This window comes from Dermochelys coriacea, chromosome 3, assembly GCF_009764565.3.
Source record: "Dermochelys coriacea isolate rDerCor1 chromosome 3, rDerCor1.pri.v4, whole genome shotgun sequence".
Lineage (NCBI taxonomy): Eukaryota > Metazoa > Chordata > Testudines > Dermochelyidae > Dermochelys > Dermochelys coriacea.
The window spans coordinates 908,622-928,024 of NC_050070.1; the positions used below are offsets into that span (position 1 = coordinate 908,622).

At 58.8% G+C, this 19,403-nt stretch overlaps 1 protein-coding gene across 3 annotated transcripts in view; it reads left to right on the plus strand.

Annotated features, from left to right (window-relative positions):
• The first annotated feature begins 2,050 nt into the window (after positions 1 to 2,050).
• Positions 2,051 to 19,403, plus strand: part of TRIM54 (tripartite motif containing 54) — a 30,272-nt gene continuing 12,919 nt past the window's right edge. For all 3 annotated transcript variants that reach the window (XM_038395856.2, XM_043509927.1, XM_043509928.1), the window contains exons 1-4: positions 2,051 to 2,277; positions 11,246 to 11,418; positions 12,333 to 12,504; positions 13,006 to 13,101. In XM_038395856.2, coding sequence (XP_038251784.1) covers positions 2,110 to 2,277; positions 11,246 to 11,418; positions 12,333 to 12,504; positions 13,006 to 13,101 — 609 coding nt within the window. In that variant the 5' untranslated portion in view covers positions 2,051 to 2,109. The remainder of the gene's footprint in view (positions 2,278 to 11,245; positions 11,419 to 12,332; positions 12,505 to 13,005; positions 13,102 to 19,403) is intronic.

Here is a 19,403-nt window from a genome sequence, read left to right on the forward strand (position 1 = left end):
ACGCTGCTGTCAGCCTGAACCCGCTGGGCACTTGGGTGACACAGGCGGGCTGTGTGGCTCTGTCACCGGGACAGTCACGCTGCTGTTAGCTTGAACCCGCCGGGCGCTTGGGTGACACTGGCGAGCTGTATGGCTGTCACCGATACAGTCACTCTGCTATCAGCCTGAAGCTGTCCGGGCGATTGGGTGACACTGGCGAGCTGTGTGGCCCTGTTTCTGGGACAGTCACTCTGCTGTCATCCCAAACCTGCCGGGCGCTTGGGTGACACAGCCGATCTGTGTGGCCCTGTCACCGGGACAGTCACTCTGCTGTCAGCCTGAAGCTGTCCGGGCACTTGGGTGACACAGCCGAGCTGTGTGGCCCTGTCACCGGGACAGTCACGCTGCTTTGAGCCTGAACCCGCCAGGCGCTTGGGTGACACAGGCGAGCTGTTCGGCCCTGTCACCAGGACATTCACGCTGCTGTCAGCCTGAACCCACCAGGTGCTTGGGTGACACAGGTGAGCTGTGTGGCCCTGTAACCAGGACAGTCACTGTGCTGTCAGCCTGAAGCCGCCGGGCGCTTGGGTGACAGGTGAGCTGTGCGGCCCTGTCACCGGGACAGTCACTCTGCTGTCAGCCTGAACATGCTAGGCACTTGGGTGACACAGGCGAGCTGTGTGGTTCTGTCACCGGGACAGTCACGCTGCTGTCAGCCTGAACACGCCGGGCGCTTGGTTGGCACAGGCAGGCTGTGTGGCCCTGTCACTGGGACAATCACGCTGCTGTCAGCCTGAACTTGCCACATACTTGGGTGACACAGGAGAGCTGTGTAGCCCTGTCACCAGGACAGTCACGCTGCTTTGAGCCTGAACCCGCCAGGCGCTTGGGTGACACAGGCGAGCTGTGTGGCCCTGTCACCGGGACAGTCACTCTGCTGTCAGCCTGAACCCGCCGGGCGCTTGGGTGACACAGCCGAGCTGTGTGACCCTGTCACCGGGACAGTCACGCTGCTTTGAGCCTGAACCCGCCGGGCGCTTGGGTGACACAGGCGGGCTGTGTGGCTCTGTCACCGGGACAGTCACGCTGCTTTCAGCCTGAACCCGCCGGGCGCTTGGCCAGCCTGTCTCTGCTGTGCAACCTGGCAATGCCCCCTCAGGAGGGAGGGGTGTGTGGGTTTCCAAGGGGGCCCTGGCTGGGCGGCTGGGGTCCGAGCGCGCAGGCCTTGCTGGTCCCCTGTGGGCAGTACCAGCGCAGTGGCCCTGGCGTGTGGCACAGAGTCACCAGGAGCCCAGGCCGCTCCCCTGCAGTGATGTCAGACCCTGAACCCGGGGGGCTGCAGGTGCACCCACTCAGCAGGCCTAGAGTCACCAGCACGCACTGGGGGCAGGGGCACAGGCCCTGGCTCGGCTTGGCCTGGCCCCCCTCTGCCTGCTCTCCCTGCGGGGCCTCGTGGCCTGGCCTGTGAGCAAATCTGGGCAGGGTCCGGGGCTGCGGGGGCTGCTCCCCTTCCGGTCTCTGCCCCTTCCTCCCCCATGCCTCCTGCTGGCCTACCCGGGACAGCACTGCAGGGCCACTGCCTGCGATGGGGAGGAGCACACGGGCCTGCCAGGACCCAGCATCCCCAGCCGGGCTCGGCGGGAGCTGGGGCTTCCAGCCACTGCACGAGCGTCTCCCGTATCCAGCAGGCCCAGGAACCAGCGGCTGGGTCTCGGAGAGTGCCTGGCCCTCCAGCTGCCCTCAGCAGTGCCGGGGCTGCCCGCTGCCTGCCCTAGGCTCCCCGCTGGAGCCACGGCCCCGCCGAGGCAGCATGACTCAGTGTCACCCGACGCCGCTGACAGCTGCAGATAAAATTGGCTCTGGGATTCCACGGGACCCACGTGGCCCGGCACAGAGGGCTGCTAAAATTAGCGCCCGTGCTCACTGCTGGGGCTGCGGCCGGAGCGGGCAGCGAGTGCAGACGGGCAGGGCAGCGGCTCTGGGGCAGGCGGACGCACGGAGCTAGAGGCACAGACGGGGCGAGGGCAGGCCAGGGCCAGGCAGCCAGCCCAAGGGGAGGTCGGGGCAGAGCCGGTGGGAGCAGGTGCGGGGCACAGGGCACAGCTGCAGGGGCAGTGCTGGGCCGCGGGGATGAACTTTGCGGTGGGTTTCAAGCCCATGCTGGGGGACTCGCACAGCATGGACAGCCTGGAGAAACAGCTGATCTGCCCCATCTGCCTGGAGATGTTCAGCAAGCCCGTGGTTATCCTGCCCTGCCAGCACAACCTCTGTCGTAAGTGCGCCAACGACATCTTCCAGGTGAGGGCGCAGCCGGAGCAGGCTGGGCGTGAATGCGGGGCAGTGGGGTGGAGAGAGCGGCTATGGGGGATGGGAGGGGATGGGGACTATGTGGGGGGCTGGGAGCGGCAGTGGGGGATGGGATGGGATGGGGGCTGCGTGGGGGGCTGGGAGCAGCACTGGGGGATGGGATGGGATAGGGGCTGTGAGGAGGGCTGGGAGCGGCACTGGGGGATGGGATGGTGGGGCTTCGTGGGGGGCTGGGAGCGGCATTCGGGGATGGGATGGGGGGCTGCGTGGCGGGCCAGGCTGTGCTAAGAAACTTGTCCCTGGGATTTTGCTCCCCACTGTGATTCCCGCCCCCCACCCCCTGATACTCTCATCCACTTGCAGAGCCTGGCCAGAGTTGGTGTCACACGTCTGGCCCTGCAGTGGCCCCCAGCCTTGTCTCCCCTCCATGCAACCCCCCACCCCACGGATGGTCAGGGGGGCTGTGTGGTTTTCTGCAGCCCCTGGCACTCCCTGTGGTCTCCTCACAAGCCTGCACATCCCATCTCCATCTCCAATAGCAACTGGCCTCCGCCCTGGGCTCCTGCCGAGCGCCCGGTCTGGGGCTCCCAAGGGCACCCTGGGGACCCCGCCTCTGCATCCCCTTCCGGAGACATAGAATCATAGAAGATCAGGGTTGGAAGGGACCTCAGGAGGTCATCTAGTCCAACCCCCGCTCAAAGCAGGACCAATCCCCAACTAAATCATCCCAGCCAGGGCTTTGTCAAGCCTGGCCCTAAAAACCTCAAAGGAAGGAGATTCCACCACCTCTCTAGGGAACCCATTCCAGTGCTTCACCACCCTCCTAGTGAAATAGTGTTTCCTGATATCTAACCTAGACCTTCCCCACTGCAACTTGAGACCATTGCTCCTTGTTCTGTCACCTGCCACCACTGAGAACAGTCTAGATCCATCCTCTTTGGAACCCCCTTTCAGGTAGTTGAAAGCAGCCATCAAATCCCCCCTCATTCTTCTCTTCCGCAGACTAAACAATCCCAGTTCCCTCAGCCTCTCCTCATAAATCATGTGCTCCAGCCCTCAAATGATTTTTGTTGCCCTCCGCTGGACATTTTCCAATTTTTCCACATCCTTCTTGTAGTGTGGGGCCCAAAACTGGACACAGTACTCCAGATGAGGCCTCACCAATGTTGAATAGAGGGGAACGATCACGTCCCTCAATCTGCTGGCAATGGCCCTACTTATACAGCCCAAAATACCATTGGCCTTCTTGGCAACAAGGACACACTGTTGACTCATATCCTGCTTCTCGTCCACTGTAACCCCCAGGTCCTTTTCTGCAGAACTGTCCCTAGTCTGTGGCGGTGCATGGGATTCTTCCATCCTAAGTGCAGGACTCTGCACTTGTCCTTGTTGAACCTCATCAGATTTCTTTTGGCCCAGTCCTCTAATTTGTCTAGGGCCCTCTGTATCCTATCCCTACCCTCCAGCATATCTACCTCTCCTCCCAGTTTAGTGTCATCTGCAAATTTGCTGAGGGTGCAATCCACACCATCCTCCAGATCATTAATGAAGATATTGAACAAAACCAGCCCGAGGACCGACCCTTGGGGCACTCCACTTGATATCGGCTGCCAACTAGACATGGAGCCATTGATCACTACCCGTTGAGCCCGACAATCTAGCCAGCTTTCTATCCAATTTATAGTCCATTCATCCAGCCCATACTCCTTTAACTTGCTGGCAAGAATACTGTGGGAGACCGTGTCAAAACCTTTGCTAAAGTCAAGGAATAACACGTCCACTGCTTTCCCCTCATCCACAGAGCCAGTTCTCCCGTCATAGAAGGCAGTTAGATTAGTCAGGCATGACTTGCCCTTGGTGAATCCATGCTGACTGTTCCTGATCACTTTCTGTTACAGAGTCCCCAGGCAATGCTCTGGAACTGCTCCCTGGGAAGCCAGGCAGGACTCTGGGGAAGTCTCCTCTCTGGGAGCAGCCTGTCTGCAGGACACACAGCTCACCCGGCTTCCCCCTTCCTGGGTCTGACCTCGGAGCATTAAGCATCCTCTGCCCCTCCGTGCGCTTCCCACAGCGAGTCCGCCCAGGCGGGGTCCTGGGGAAGCCAGAGGGTCCTGCCCCCCAACTCTGCAGTCAGACGGGACTCTCAGCCAGCCAGTAACACAGAAGGTTTATTAGACGACAGGAATATGGTCTAAATCAGAGCTTGTAGGTGCAGAGAACAGGACCCCTCAGCCGGGTCCATTTTGGGGGGGCAGTGAGCCAGACAACCCCGTCTGCACTTCACTCCATGTCCCCAGCCAGCCCCAAACTGAAACTCTACCCCTCCTGCTCTGGGCTTTGTCCCTTTCCGGGCCAGGAGGTCACCGGATTCCTTTGTTCTCCAACCCTTCAGCTCTCACCTTGCAGGGGGGAAGGGCCCAGGCCATCAGTTGCCAGGAAATAGGGTGTCGGCCATTCTCTGTGTCCAGACCCTGCACAACCTGCCCTCTAGGGCTCTGCAACTATCATACACCCTTATCCCACCACCTAGATACTGCAAAGGGGAAACTGAGGCACCCTTCAGGACTGTTCTTAATGTTTCCTCTGAATAGTCCCGCTTCGTCACACTTTCCTCTCCTCTAAGTGCTTCAGAATTGATTCCTTGAGGATCTGCTCCATGATTTTTCCAGGGACTGAGGTGCGGCTGACTGGCCTGTAGTTCCCAGATCCTCCTTCTTCCCTTTTTTAAAGATGGGCCCTACATTAGCCTTTTTTCAGTCGTTCGGGACTTCCCCGATCGACATGAGTTTTCAAAGATAATGGCCAATGGCTCTGCAATCACATCTGCCTACTCCTTTAGCACCCTTGGTTGCAGCGCATCTGGCCTCATGGACTTGTGCTCATCCAGCTTTTCTAAATAGTCCCGAACCACTTCTTTCTTCACAGAGGGCTGGTCACCTCCTCCCCATTCTGTGCTGCTCAGTGCAGTAGTCTGGGAGCTGACCTTGTTCGTGAAGACAGAGCCAAAAAAGCATTGAGTACATTCGCTTTTTCCACATCCTCTGTCACTAGGTTGCCTCCCTCATTCAGTAAGGGCCCCACACTTTCCTTGACCTTCTTCTTGTTGCTAACAGACCTGAAGAAACCCTTCTTGATACTCTTAACATCTCTTGCTAGCTGCATCTCCAGGTGTGATTTGGCCTTCTTGATTTCACTCCTGCATGCCCGAGCAATATCTTTATACTCTTCCCTGGTCATTTGTCCAATCTTCCACTTCTTGTAAGCTTCTTTTTTGTGTTTAAAATCAGCAAGGATTTCACTGTGAAGCCAAGCTGGTCGCCTGCCATATTTACTTTTCTTTCTACACATTGGGATGGTTTGTCCCTGTAACCTCAATAAGGATTCTTTAAAATACAGCCAGCTCTCCTGGACTCCTTTCCCCCTCATGTCATTCTCCCAGGGGATCCTGCCCATCAGTTCCCTGAGGGAGTCAGTCTGCTTTTCTGAAGTCCAGGGTCTGTATTCTGCTGCTCTCCTTTCTTCCTGAACTCGACCATCTCATGGTCACTGCCTCCCAGGTTCCCATCCACTTTTGCTTCCCCTACTAATTCTTCCCGGTTTGTAAGCAGCAGGTCAAGAACAGCTCTGCCCCAGTTGGTTCCTCCAGCACTTGCACCAGGAAATTGTCCCCTACACTTTCCAAAAACTTCCTGGATTGTCTGTGCACCGCTGTGTTGCTCTCCCAGCAGATATCAGAGTGATTGAAGTCTCCCATGAGAACCAGGGCCTGTGATCTAGTAACTTCCATGAGTTGCCGGCAGAAAGTCTCGTCCACCTCATCCCCCCGGTCCGGTGGTCTATAGCAGACTCCCACCACGACATCACCCTTGTTGCTCACACTTCTAAACTTAATCCAGAGGCTCTCAGGTTTTTCTGCAGTTTCATACTTGAGCTCTGAGCAGTCATACGGCTCCCTTACATACAGAGCAACTCCCCCACCTTTTCTGCCCTGCCTGTCCTTCCTGAACAGTTTATATCTATCCATGACAGTACTCCAGTCATGTGAGTTATCCCACCAAGTCTCTGTTATTCCAATCACATCACAATTCCTTGACTGTGCCAGGACTTCCAGTTCTCCCTGCTTGTTTCCCAGGCTCCTTGCATTTGTGTATAGGCACTTGAGATAACTCGCTGATCGTCCCTCTTTCTCAGTATGAGGCAGGAGCCCTCTCCTCTTGTATTCTCCTGCTCGTGCTTCCTCCCGGTATCCCACTTCCCCACTTACCTCAGGGCTTTGGTATCCTTCCCCTGGTGAACCTAGTTTAAAGCCCTCCTCACTAGGTTAGCCAGCCTGCTTGCGAAGATGCTCTTCCCTCTGTTCGTTAGGTGGAGCCCGTCTCTGCCTAGCACTCCTCCTTCTTGGAAAACCATCCCATGGTCAAAGAATCCAAAGCCTTCTCTCCGACACCACCTGCATAACCATTCATTGACTTCCACGATTCAACGGTCTCTACCCAGGCCTTTTCCTTCCACGGGGAGGATGGACGAATACACCACTTGTGCCTCAAACTCCTTTATCCTTCTTCCCAGAGCCATGTAGTCTGCAGTGATCCGCTCAAGGTCATTCTTGGCAGTATCATTGGTGTTCATGTGGAGAAGCAGGAAGGGGTAGCAATCCGAGGGCTTGATGAGTCTCGGCAGTCTCTCCATCACGTGGGCACAGATGGTCTATTGGTGTGGGGCAGCTGCCATGGCCATGAGTGCCCAGCATGACCAGCAGGGTGGGGGGTGGGAGCGGGTCTCTCAGGCACAGCAAGGTGGGCGCCGGGGGTCCCTGGTCAGACGGGGCAGGCCGGGTTGAGTGGCAGGTCCCACACGTCCAGCCCGGGGAGCCAGGCTTTCTGCTGGTTTGCCAGTGAGCATCGTCAGGGTCCCTTTGGGGCAGCCAATGGGCCTGGCCTCGCGGTGGAAGGACAGCAGGACTCTGCCCTGGGGCTGGTTTTGGGGGGTAGGGGGGCAGGGTGCTCCGACACGGACTGCTCCTGTGCTCAGGGTGCTGCAGGGCAGTTCACTGCTGCTTCTGCTCAGGCAGCCCCCACCCCCGGTTGTGGGGGGTGTCACCGAGTCCCCGGGTGATGCTCTGGAGCTTCTCCCCACGAAGCCAGTCAGGACTCTGGGGAAGTCTCCTCTCTGTGAGCAGCCTGTCTGCAGGACACACAGCTCACCCGGCTCCCCCCTTCCTGGGTCTGACCCTGGAGCATCCTCTGCCCCTCCGTGCGCTTCCCACTGCGAGTCCGCCCAGGCGGGGTCCTGAGGAAGCCAGAGGGTCCTGCCCCCCAACTCCGCAGTCAGGACTCTCAGCCAGACAGTAAAACAGAGGTTTATTAGATGACAGGAACATGGTCTAAACCAGAGCTTCAGAGTAGTAAGTGCAGAGAACAGGACCCCTCAGCTGGTCCATTTTGGGGGCTGTGAGCCAGACAACCCCGTCTGCACTTCACTCCATGTCCCCAGCCAGCCCCAAACTGAAACTCTCCCCCCCGCCCCCCCGGGCTTTATCCCTTTCCTGGGCCAGAAGGGCACCGGATTCCTTTGTTCTCCAACCCTTTAGCTCTCACCTTGCAGGGGGGAAGGGCCCAGGCCATCAGGTGCCAGGAAACAGGGTATCGGCCATTCTCTGTGTCCAGACCCCTGCACACACCTGCCCTCTAGGGCTCTGCAACGATCATACACCCTTATCCCACCCCCTAGATACTGAAGAACTGCACAGGGGAAACTGAGGCACACCCACACTATTCAGAGGGGACATTAAGTACAGTCCTGCTTCATCACAGTGGGGCCCTGCTTTGGGTGATTAGTGCGGCCTGTGGATTGGAGGGGTAAGTTAGGGGCTGGGGTTGGGGGGACTTCTCAGCTCTGGCTGGGGGGGAGGTGGGAAGATTGGCCCAGGAATGGGCAGGTGGATCAGAACCAAGGTGCATCTAGCCCCACGTCGCCTCCCTGGTTGGGCCAGCACCAGCTGCTGCAGCCTGCAGGGTCACTGCTCCAGTGAGGGGCCCACGGGCTTGGTTCTGGGTCTGTGGGTACACTGCCCAGTTCAGCCCTCTAGTCTGATGGCTGGCCCTGGACATTGGCCCCCAGTCCCTGCCCTCCACGCCTGAGCCCCCTGACGTGCTCCCATGTCCTCTACCCGCTGCCAAGGCTGGCAGCTCCCTGGGCGGCTAGTTTGCCCCTCCCGGGGCACCGTGGCCGGGAGGCAGGGAACGGGCTCAGCTGCGGGTTTTCTGAGTTGCCTGCAGAGCCCTCAAGAGTCATAGCTACCGTATCCCTCCGCGGCTGCAGCTCGGCCAAGTGTCCGGTGAGCCCTGCTCACAACGCACCCCATCCCCGTGCCATGTGTGCCCCCACTCATGTCTCCGGCCCCGTGGCGACAGCCCAGTGTCCCATGGGGGTCTTGCGAGTCAGCCCACCGCCCCGGAGGTCGTGCTGGCCCTTCAGCGAGGGGCGGCTGCCCTGAGCAGCCCCCACTCCCAGGGCCGAGGCCAGTTATATTGATCTCAAGGGCTGAAAGAGTTCAGGTGTTTATTGACTCTGTCACTGTCCAATCTTAGAAAAGTGACGCTCAGGTTTGGGTAGTTTCCAGCTTGGGTCCTTGCAAACACCTCCCAGCTCTCCTCCCCGTTCTTTCTGAGCCTGGAAGGTTCCTGCTCAAACAGGGATGAACAAGAAATTCAAGCAAGTGTTTGCACGGAAACGGAAATGGAGTGATTGTGTAGCACAAACGTGTGCGAAAGTCTCTGCTTTGGTGGTAAAATGCCTACGTTTCCTTTTCATCACTGCCCTGGCCATGGGAGGGGGGGCGTGGAAAGGGTTCCCTGGCTGCTGTCCTGCTGTATAAAGAGGGGTCACCAGCCGGACACAAGGCAGAGGAGAGAGTGGAGAAGAAAGCTGGGGAAATGCAGCTTTGGAGCACTGGGCGGCTGGTCAGCCATGGACGGGGCTTTGGCTGGCAGGGCACCCACGGCCCCTGGCCCCTGGTTCACACTCCCGTCTGGGACTGTCTCCTCCAGCCGGCCGGGCTGTGGCCATCTCGTCTCATGGGGCCGGTGCAGGGCAGGTTATTCAGGCTTTGATGGAAAGTCGGTGACCACGGATGAACTGGCACGTACTTGCCACGTTGGGGCTACGTTTGGGGGACGTGGTTGGGCCACACATCACAACAGGCCCTATCAGACCTGTCAAAGCGCCCCAGTCCTGCCCCCTGCGTCATGGCGGGCACCCACCCCGGGCCCACAGTGAGGGGAGAACTGACCCAGGCCTGGCCGCGGCTTGTTCCCTTTGCAGGCCCTGGGCCCGCAGGGGTGGGTCCTGGTGCAGTGCCAAAGGGCCGGTGCAGGGACTCTCCTGGGCCTTTATGGCCATGCCAGGCCCTTCTCTCTCCCTCTCAGGGTTCCCTCCCCACTCTGATGTCTATGGTACAGATGTGGGGACCCGCATGAAAGACCCGCTAAGCTTATTTCTACCAGCTTAGGTTAAAAACTTCCCCAAGGCACAAATCTCGATTTGTCCTTGGACTGAGGTATGCTGCCACCACCAAGTGATTTAGACAAAGAATCAGGGAAAGGACCACTTGGAGTTCCTATTCCCACAGAATATCCCCCCAAGCCTACACCCCCTTGCCTGGGGAGGCTTGAAAAATAAACAAGGTGAGTACAAACCCACTAAAAACCTAATAAAATTCTAAACATAGAGGATTTCCCTCTAGGCAAAACTTAAAAGTTACAAAAACCAGGGATGAACCTCCCTCTAGCATAGGGAAAATTCACAAGCTAAAACAAACACATTTCCTTGCTTTACTTACAATTTTTGTAACCTAGATGCTTAGTTCAAGTAGGGCTTTGGGAGATGTATTTTCCCTGTCCTGATTCCTCACTGACCTGGAGAGAACCAACAAAGAGAACAAAGCAAAAACCTTCCCCCACAGATTTGAAAGTATCTTCTCCCCTTATTGGCTCTTTTGGTCAGGTGCCAACCAGGTTACCTGAGCTTCTTAATCCTCTACAAGTAAGGAGGGATTTTATGATACCCTTAGCTGTATGTTTATGACACCCCTGCTGGGTCCCAGTGCTGTTCCCTGATGGGGCTAAGTGCCAGTCGCTGGGGGGTTATGCGATGTGACTGACACCCCCCCCCATTCCCTCCCTGGGGCAATCAATGCACATGTGGGGACAGGACCATGGCTTCGGCAGGGTGGGGGCCGGGGTGTTTTGCTTTGGGCTTTTTTACACACCTTGATCTGACTGTATTTGTTATTAATGACCCACCCCTGGCAGAGCTCTGGGCAGGACTAGCAGGGCTGTGGGAGGGGCAGGTGTGACTCTGGCAGGACTGTGGTGGGGCTGGTGGGGCTGTGAGAGGGGTGGATGTCGCCCTGGTGGGGCTGTGGTTGGGGCTGGTTTGGCTCTGGCGGGGCTGGTGTGGGGCTGATGGGGCCCTGGTGGGGCTGTGGGTGGGGCTGGTTTGGCCCTGGTGGGGTTGGCAGGGTTGTGGGCGGGGCTGGTGTGTGGCTGGTGGGGCTGTGGGTGGGGCTGGCAGGGCAGTGAGAGGGGTGGATGTTGCCCGGGTGGGGCTGGCAGGGCTGTGAGAGGGGTGGATGTTGCCCTGATGGGGCTGGTGGGGCTGGCAGGGCTGTGGGTGGGGCTGACTGGTTCTATTGAAGGGGCTCGCTCCTCTGAGCCGGGCAGTGCTGGCCCCTTGGCTGGCCTCCGTCGCAGCCCAGCCCTGCCCTGCCCTGCCCTGGCCTGAGTTTGTGACTCTGCCCTGCGCTTCCCCTGGGTGTTGCTGTGTTTGTGCCAGGTGCTCGGGGCCAGAGCACGGAGGGGTAACCCCAGGCTGGGTGCCCAGGGCTGGGCGGGCGTATTGGGGTCTCCCCCCATGGCCTCCTGGCCCCGCCCCCTGACTCGTGCCCATTCCCTGCCAGGCTTCCAACCCGCTGTGGCAGTCGCGGGGCTCGAGCTCGGTGTCGTCGGGGGGGCGGTTCCGGTGCCCCTCCTGCCGCCACGAGGTCGTCCTAGACCGGCACGGCGTCTACGGGCTGCAGCGTAACCTGCTCGTGGAGAACATCATCGACATCTACAAGCAGGAGTCCACCAGGTGCGGCAGAGGCCCAGCGAGGGGCCTGGGTCTGCTGGGGCCGCGGGGGCCAAGGGCTTGGGGGAGGAGTGGAAGATCTGTGCAGGGGGCTCTAGAGGGGTCAGGGAGGGGGCTGAGCGGGGTTTTCCTGAGGGCGGGGGTCGATTCCGGGCTGTGTGGGGTGGCTGTGGGGCACCTGAGGGCTGGTGGGGGGTGTGCAGGGGTTTCCTGAGGGCGGGGGGCAATTCTGGGTTCTGCGGACCATTCGGGGCACACGGAGGAGGGTGGGGGCCCTGAGGGCCAGTGGGGGCGCTGAGCGGGATTTTCCTGAGGGCATGGGGCGATTCCAGGCTGTGCGGGGCGGCTGTGGGGCACACGGAGGAGGGTGGGGGCCCTGAGGGCTGGTGTGGGGTGTGCAAGGGTTTCCTGAGGGCAGGAGGCGATTCTGTGTCATGCGGGGCACACGGAGGAGGGTGGGGGCCCTGAGGGCCAGTGGGGGCGCTGAGCGGGGTTTTCCTGAGGGCGGGGGGCGATTTTGGGTTGTGCGGACCATTCGGGGCACATGGAGGAGGGTGGGGGCCCTGAGGGCAAGTGGGGGCGCTGAGCGGGGTTTTCCTGAGAGCGGGGGACGATTCCGGGCTGTGCGGGGTGGCTGTGGGGCACATGGAGGAGGGTGGGGGCCCTGAGGGCTGGTGGGGGGTGTGCAGGGGTTTCCTGAGGGCGGGGGGCGATTCTGGGTTGTGCGGACCATTCGGGGCACACGGAGGAGGGTGGGGGCCCTGAGGACCAGTGGGGGCGCTGAGCGGGGTTTTCCTGAGAGCGGGGGACGATTCCGGGCTGTGCGGGGTGGCTGTGGGGCACATGGAGGAGGGTGGGGGCCCTGAGGGCCGGGGGGGGGCGCGGGGAGCAGGGCCCATGCTGCGCCCGTCCCCCAGGCCCCTGCACGCTAAGGCAGAGCAGCAGCTGATGTGTGATGAGCATGAGGATGAGAAGATCAACATCTACTGCCTGAGCTGCGAGGTGCCCACCTGCTCCCTGTGCAAGGTGTTCGGGGCCCACAAGGACTGCGAGGTGGCCCCGCTGCCCAGCGTCTACAAGCGCCAGAAGGTACCTGAGGCTGTGTGCCATGGCCTGGGGGGGCAGGGGAGCGTGGCTTGGGGAGGGGGCGTGGCGGGGGCCCCGTGCCGTGTTCTCCTCTGCTGCCATTGGTGCCCATGTAGCCGTGGGGGCCCTTGGGCTTTCCTGATCCTGACCAGGGGCCAGCCTGGCTGGAGTAACAGGAGTGGAGAAGCCTCACCCCCAGGTCTTTGCAATTCAGCGGCTGCCCCCCTTTCTTGGCTGGGGGCAGGTCTCTCCTCCCCAGGGGGCACTAAGAGGCCAGAGCAGCCCCAGGTGCAGGCTCTGTGGGGCTCCTAGTAGAGGGCCGGGGAGTGGGGGGCTGGCAGGGAGCCTGCAGGACCCAGTCTGCGCTTGCTGAGCTCCCCGTGCATTCATTGCTGTGGGGGCTGCTGGCCAGGCCCCCTCCCACAGCTTTGGGGGGGGCAGCTCCCCGTGCCCAGCACTGATCCTACTATGCTCAGCACTGACCCCCCCACCCCCCTGTGGCAGAGCGAACTGAGCGACGGGGTCGCCATGCTGGTGGCTGGGAACGACCGTATCCAGGCCATTGTGACCCAGATGGAGGAGATCTGCAAGGCCATCGAGGTGAGGGGTCCCCGGGTGGCCCCCACATGGGGTGAGAGCAGCCGGAGGCTGTGGGCAGGGGGAACTCTCCTCCTGCGGGGGTTGGGAGCGGGCTCTCACCGGGAGCTGCCCACGGCTCTTCGGGGTCTTCATCAGGGACCTGGCAGCAAAGAAAAAAATCCCTGCTGGTCAAATCTGCCAGGGACAGTGAAGAGGTAAATAGCCCCAGGGCAGCAAGGCCCGCATGGCTTGGGGGGCAGGGCCCCATACCTTGTAACCTAGCCAAATGCCAGGCCCTCCCACCTACGGTCACAGCCTAGGTGCCATGGGGCTGGGGGCAGAGCCAGGAAGGCAGGGAAGCGCTCCTGGGAAAAACCAGCTGGCCCAGCATAGCCCTGTGTGACGCTGTAGCTAAGAGGGCGAGTGCGCTCCTTTGATGTACAAGGTGGACTAGCAGATGGTGTTTGCTCTCCAGACAGGGACAGTGAGCTGGGATCTGGGGCCTGCTCTGCCAACGGGAGGTTAATGGACTGGAAAGGGTTCAGGGAACAGGACAGAGGGCTAGAAAATCTGCCGGCTGCGGAGAGCCTGAAGGAGGTGGGTCTGATTCTCTCGCCAAAGAGACGCCTGAAAGGTGACTTGCTCAGGGTCTGCTCGTACCTGTGTGGGAAGAGATCTGTGAAAGCAGATATCTCTTCCATCTGCCAGACAGTCTAACATGAGCCGCCGGCTGGAAGCAGGCACTACACAAATTCAGCCTGGGAACAAGGTGCAGATGTCTAATAGGGAGAGTGGGACAAAGAGGGAATTTTCTGTAATATTTTTATGATGCTGGTGTGTGCCTCAGTTTCCCCTTTATGTAGCAGTGTTACCCACTGGTGGGAAAGGGACCGTTTGCTCTCAGAACAGGCTAAGAAATGGAGGTGGGAATGGCGCCCAGCAGTCTGAGCCTGGTGGGTCATTACTGGCCGAGGCTGACCCCACATCAGTGGCTGATCCAATCACCGGGACATTGACACCAGGCACCCAACGCCCCAGTGGGAGAGGGATATAAGAGCAGGGAGCTGGAAGGAGTCTGGGGCAGGGCTGTCAGCTGGAGTCTGACCAAGGAGGTCGGATGGAGAGACAGACAGAGCTTGAACCAAGGGGGTCACTGCAGCTGGGCTGGGCTGTAACCATCAGTTCTCTGGGCCACCCGAAGGGCTGCCTGGGCCATGTGCCAGGTGACCAATAAACCCGCCAGGTTTCAGAGCGCTGGGCGTGTGGCCCTGCAGATGCTGGGCGAGGGGCACTGATCCCTGAGGAGAGGACACGTTTCCCCCAGGGTCTGGCTCAGTTACAGTCCCTGAACAGAATTCAAGGGGTGAAGCAGGAGGTTTGGAGCCCCAGAAGTTCAGTCTAAGGTGGTGTGGCCATGTGGCCTACACTGAAGGAAGAATGAGGCCCCCAGGGGATCTGGCCCAGCCCACTGAAGAGTCCTTCCAGAGACTGTTCCCAAGCTGAGGCCATAGCACTGATCCTGTGGAGTCATGACAAGTGGTGGCAGAGGTGGGATCCTGGATTAACCAGAATTTTTTTTGCAATAAGTGACTTGCAACAGTAAAACCAGGCTCGTTTAAAGGAAACAGCAAGAAAATGGGGCATAACCACCTCCCTAAGAGGGATGTCGCAAACCTGTGCAGGGATAGAGGGTTAAACATTGGGAAATTCGACAAGGCACAGCTGGAGAAGGACGGTCGGTCCAAGAAGCAGGTTCCAGGTGCAAGTGAGGTTCCAGAAAGGTCCCACAGTAATGGAGGCAGCAGCAGGAGCGGGGCAGCAGGGCGTCCTCACGACCTGGTTCACCCTCGATGGATTTGGTGGAGTAGGAGCTGAGAGCGAAGTTGCTCTGGCTGGAGCAACAGAGCTAGCAGCCGTGAGAAGCAGTGAAAGACGAGGAAGAACCAGGAGAAGCAGCGGAAGCGTGAACGGGTGCTGGAGAAGCTGAGGGGCGAGAGGACCCACCAAGGGGAAAGTGGGGAAAGGCCCTGGGATGCCAGTTCCACAGGGAGCCTAGATCCCAAATTGTTGCCAAGTTGGAGGAGGGGCGGGATATCGGTTCCCACCTCACTTCCTTTGAGAAGGCCTGAGATTGAACCAGGCTGACCCTGCAGGCCGGCTCCGCGTCTCACCCTCTTGCTCAGTCCCAGAGCCCTGGGGTGCCCAGCCAGGACGGAGCCGATACTGGGGACTGGGAACAGTTCAACCAGGCTCAAGTCTGAATGGGCACCTGAGGCTTATGGGAAAAGGTTTTGGGGTGTGCAGAAGACCTGGGGGGTGACTTACATGGAAGCCCCCCCACCCCACTGGGAGGATTGCCCCACAAATGGGGTGGGGGCAGGGGTCACTGTGCTGGAGGACCTAGGGGTTACAGTGGATGAGAAGCTGGATATAAGTCAACCGTGTCCCCTTGTTGCCAAGAAGGCCAATGGCATTTGGGGATGTATAAGTAGGGGCATTGCCAGCAGATCAAGGGACGTGATCGTTCCCCTCTATTCGACATTGGTGAGGCCTCATCTGGAGTACTGTGTCCAGTTTTGGGCCCCACACTACAAGAAGGATGTGGAAAAATTTGAAAGAGTCTAGCAGAGGGCAACGAAAATGATGAGGGGACTGGAACACATGACTTGTGAGGAGAGGCTGAGGGAACTGGGATTGTTCAGTCTGCGGAAGAGAAGAATGAGGGGGGATTTGACAGCTGCTTTCAACTACCTAAAGGGGGGATCCAAAGAGGATGAATCTAGACTGTTCTCAGTGGTAGCAGATAACAGAACAAGGAGTAATGGTCTCAAGTTGCAGTGGGGGAAGTTTACGTTGAATATTAGGAAAAACTTTTTAACTAGGAGGGTGGTGAAGCACTGGAATGGGTTCCCTAGGGAGGTGGTGGAATCTCCTTCCTTAGAGGTTTTTAGGGCCAGGCTTGACAAAGCCCTGGCTGGGATGATTTAGTTGGGGTTGGTCCTGCTTTGAGCAGGGGGTTGGACTAGATGACCTCCTGAATTTGTTTCCTCTGAATAGTGTGGGGGTGCCTCAGTTTCCCCTATGCAGTTCTTAAGTCTCTAGGGGGTGGGATAAGGGTGTATGATGGTTGCAGAGCCCTAGAGGGCAGGTGTGTGCAGGGGTCTGGACACAGAGAATGGCCGACACCCTGTTTCCTGGCAACTGATGGCCTGGGCCCTTCCCCCCTGCAAGGTGAGAGCTAAAGGGTTGGAGAACAAAGGAATCCGGTGCCCTCATGGCCCAGGAAAGGGACAAAGCCCAGGGTGGGGTGGGGGCTGGAGATAGTTTCAGTTTGGGGCTGGCTGGGGACATGGAGTGAAGTGCAGACGGGGTTGTCTGGCTCACTGCCCCCCAAAATGGACCCAGCTGAGGGGTCCTGTTCTCTGCACCTACAAGCTCTGTGTTAGACCATGTTCCTGTCGTCTAATAAACCTTCTGTATTACTGGCTGGCTGAGAGTCACATCTGACTGCGGAGTTGGGGGGCAGGAGCCTCTGGCTTCCCCAGGACCCCGCCTGGGTGGACTCGCTGTGGGAAACGCACGGAGGGGCAGAGGTTGCTGAATGCTCCGAGGTCAGACCCAGGAAGGTGGAAGCTGTGTGAGCTGTGTGTCCTGAAGACAATTTGCTCACAGAAAGGAGACTTCCCCCGAGTCCTGACTGGCTTCGTAGGGAGCAGTTCCAGAGCATCGCCCGGGGACTCCGTGACAACTGGTGGTAGCGGTGGGATGTACTGCACTCTATGGATGGCGCTTCCTGCAGTAAGTGACTGGGGAGCAGTAAAATGAAGGGGGATTGACGAGGACCAGGCATGCTGAAGGCTCAGAGAGGAGTGGTTTCGGGGGGTGATTAACCCCTGGGAGTGTGTCACCAGCGAGAAGGACTGTGCAGTAATAGGGTTCCCCTGGGGATTGCAGCGAGCGGTCCCAGGGGTGGAGGAGTCTGCAGCTCAACCCTGGCAAAGAGGTTGTGACCTCGAAGGGCTGGCACATAGGGGTTCTCCCTGGAAACCGTGGGGAGCTGAGAGCACACAGGCCTGTGAGTCCACAACAACTTGGGAAGAGCGGAGTGATGGCCTGTCACCATCTCCTTAAAAAGGACATTGTAACCCTGTGCAAAAAGAGAGGGTTGCGCGTTGGAAAGTTCACCAAGGCACAGTTAATCGTGCAACTGGAGGAGGATGATCACTCTAAGGAACGGATTCCTGACCCCAAATGGGGCTATAGCAGGATCTGGGAGCAGCTGGAGTAGTAGCCAGGCATCCCCAAAACTCCTGTCCCCGACCAGATGGGGGTCTTCACGATCGGGTTCCCCATCGGGGGATCGGAGACGGACAGGATTGGAGCTGAGTCCGAGAGAGCAAGAGGACTGAGAGACAGCGAGAGCCCAAGAAAGAGCTGCAGGAGCAGCAGCAGCATGAACTGGTGATGGTGGAGCGGAGAGGCAGAGGGGACCTCCCAGGGGTGAGCGGGGATAGACCCCGGGGTGCCAGTTCCGCAGGGAACCTCGAGACTAAATTGCTGCCCCTGGTTAAGGGGGGGATGTGGATGCCCCCTCACTGCCTTTGAGCAGGCTGTCGATTTGAACCAGGGGGACCCTGTGGAAAAGCCCCAATGTCTAGCTCCCTTGCTGGATCCCAAGGCCATAGACTCTGTCAGCCAAATGGGTGGGGAGGTGGACAGGCTCCCATTCCTGGTCCCTCCCAACCTATATGTCTGTGTGGAGTTTCCTGGGGTCAGGCCCCTTGGACCCCCAGTGGGAGCGGAAGGTGATGGTCAATGGGGAGACATTCCTGGGGTGGCGAGATCCTGGGACAGAGAGAACTGGTGTCAGGCCCCTGGTGGTGCAGCCTCAGATGCTGGGGGGCTGTGTGAGCTGGGTGAGGGTCCCAGGGATGAAGCCCCTCGCCCTGCCTATGGCCCGGATCCCTGTGCAGACCCAGGAGGGGTGGGGCTGGCTGGTTGTTGGGGTTCTCCAGGATACCAGCTGTGAGACCCTGTTGGGGGGTGACTGTGTCTCTTTGGGACAGGATCCAGACTCTGCTCCTGTAACGGCCGAGAGTTTGAATTTGAATCCAGGGAACCAATCGGCGGAGAGGGAAATGGTCAGTGGAAATGCAGATGACCTGACTGGCAGCGGGGAGGAGCTGCTAGGCTCAGGATACCTGCCTGCCTGTAACCAGACCCCTGGAGCTGGGTGGGACAGAGAGATGCTCCCTGCCCCCTTGCAGACCGGAGAGGGGATTCATGCTTGCTCTGATGCAGTGAGGAAAGCAGAGAGCTCGCTGCCTACCCCCACTGGGACAGCAAGGGCAGCGCTGAGCACAGTGGGAGCTGAGACCCCAGCTGAGGGGGGAGACACAGGCAGGGCAGGGGATCTGTTGGGAGTGGCAAGGTGCTTGGTAAGAAAAGTTTGGATGAGCCTAGGCAGCCTTGTGAGCTGTGGCTTTGTCTAGTCAGCAGGGTGGGAAGGCCAGGAGAGCGGAAGACGAGTGTCCCTGGACCTTACCTGTTAGCTGGGTGGGAATTGGGACAGGGAAGGAAACATGCCTGTGTCTGTCAGGGGTATGGACTCGCATATGGAGGGAGCTACCCCGGTCTCCAAGCAGTGAACAGCCCTGTGTGCTGGGACCAGGGGAATGATCCCGAGCTGTGTGTCTGGGAAAGGGAAAGTGTGTCCGGCTCTTCTTATTCTGTGGAGCAGACAGAAGGGACCTTTCAGCCTGGGATGGTTGAGAATAGTGCAGTTGTCTCAGAGTTGGTTCTGGATTCAGCTAAAGCCCAGGAAGGGAATGGTCCTCAGTTTGTGTCTGCTCGGGAGAATGGCGCCGTAACTAGGTCGCATCTAATTAGTGTCTATGCAAAATCCCAGAGACCAGACAATTCTGGTGCTTGTATTTTGCCTGTTGCTAGTGTGTGGTTGGGAAAGGCTGTAGCAACCTTGTCTAATCAGGGTGAGATCCTAGCCAGGGCACAAGGAGAGCAGAAAGGGGATTTGATTGTGTTACCTACTGAGGGTGTGGAAACCTGTAGCAAGAAGGAAAAGATTCCTGAACTTGTGTGCGGCAAAGGGAAGGAGAAGGCTTCTAACCTTTTCTCTAGGAAGTCTGTGAGTTTGCCTGAAAGGGGATTGTGTAGGAATCCGCCTGATGGGCCAGAGGTGATTCTGGATGTAAGTGAGACCCAGAGAGAGTCTGTTGTTGCTCAGGAAAGTGTTCCTCTAGAGCAAGCCCTAGGTGAAGAGGGTAAGGGCAGAATTTCTGTGAAGGGTGAATTGTTGCATAGAA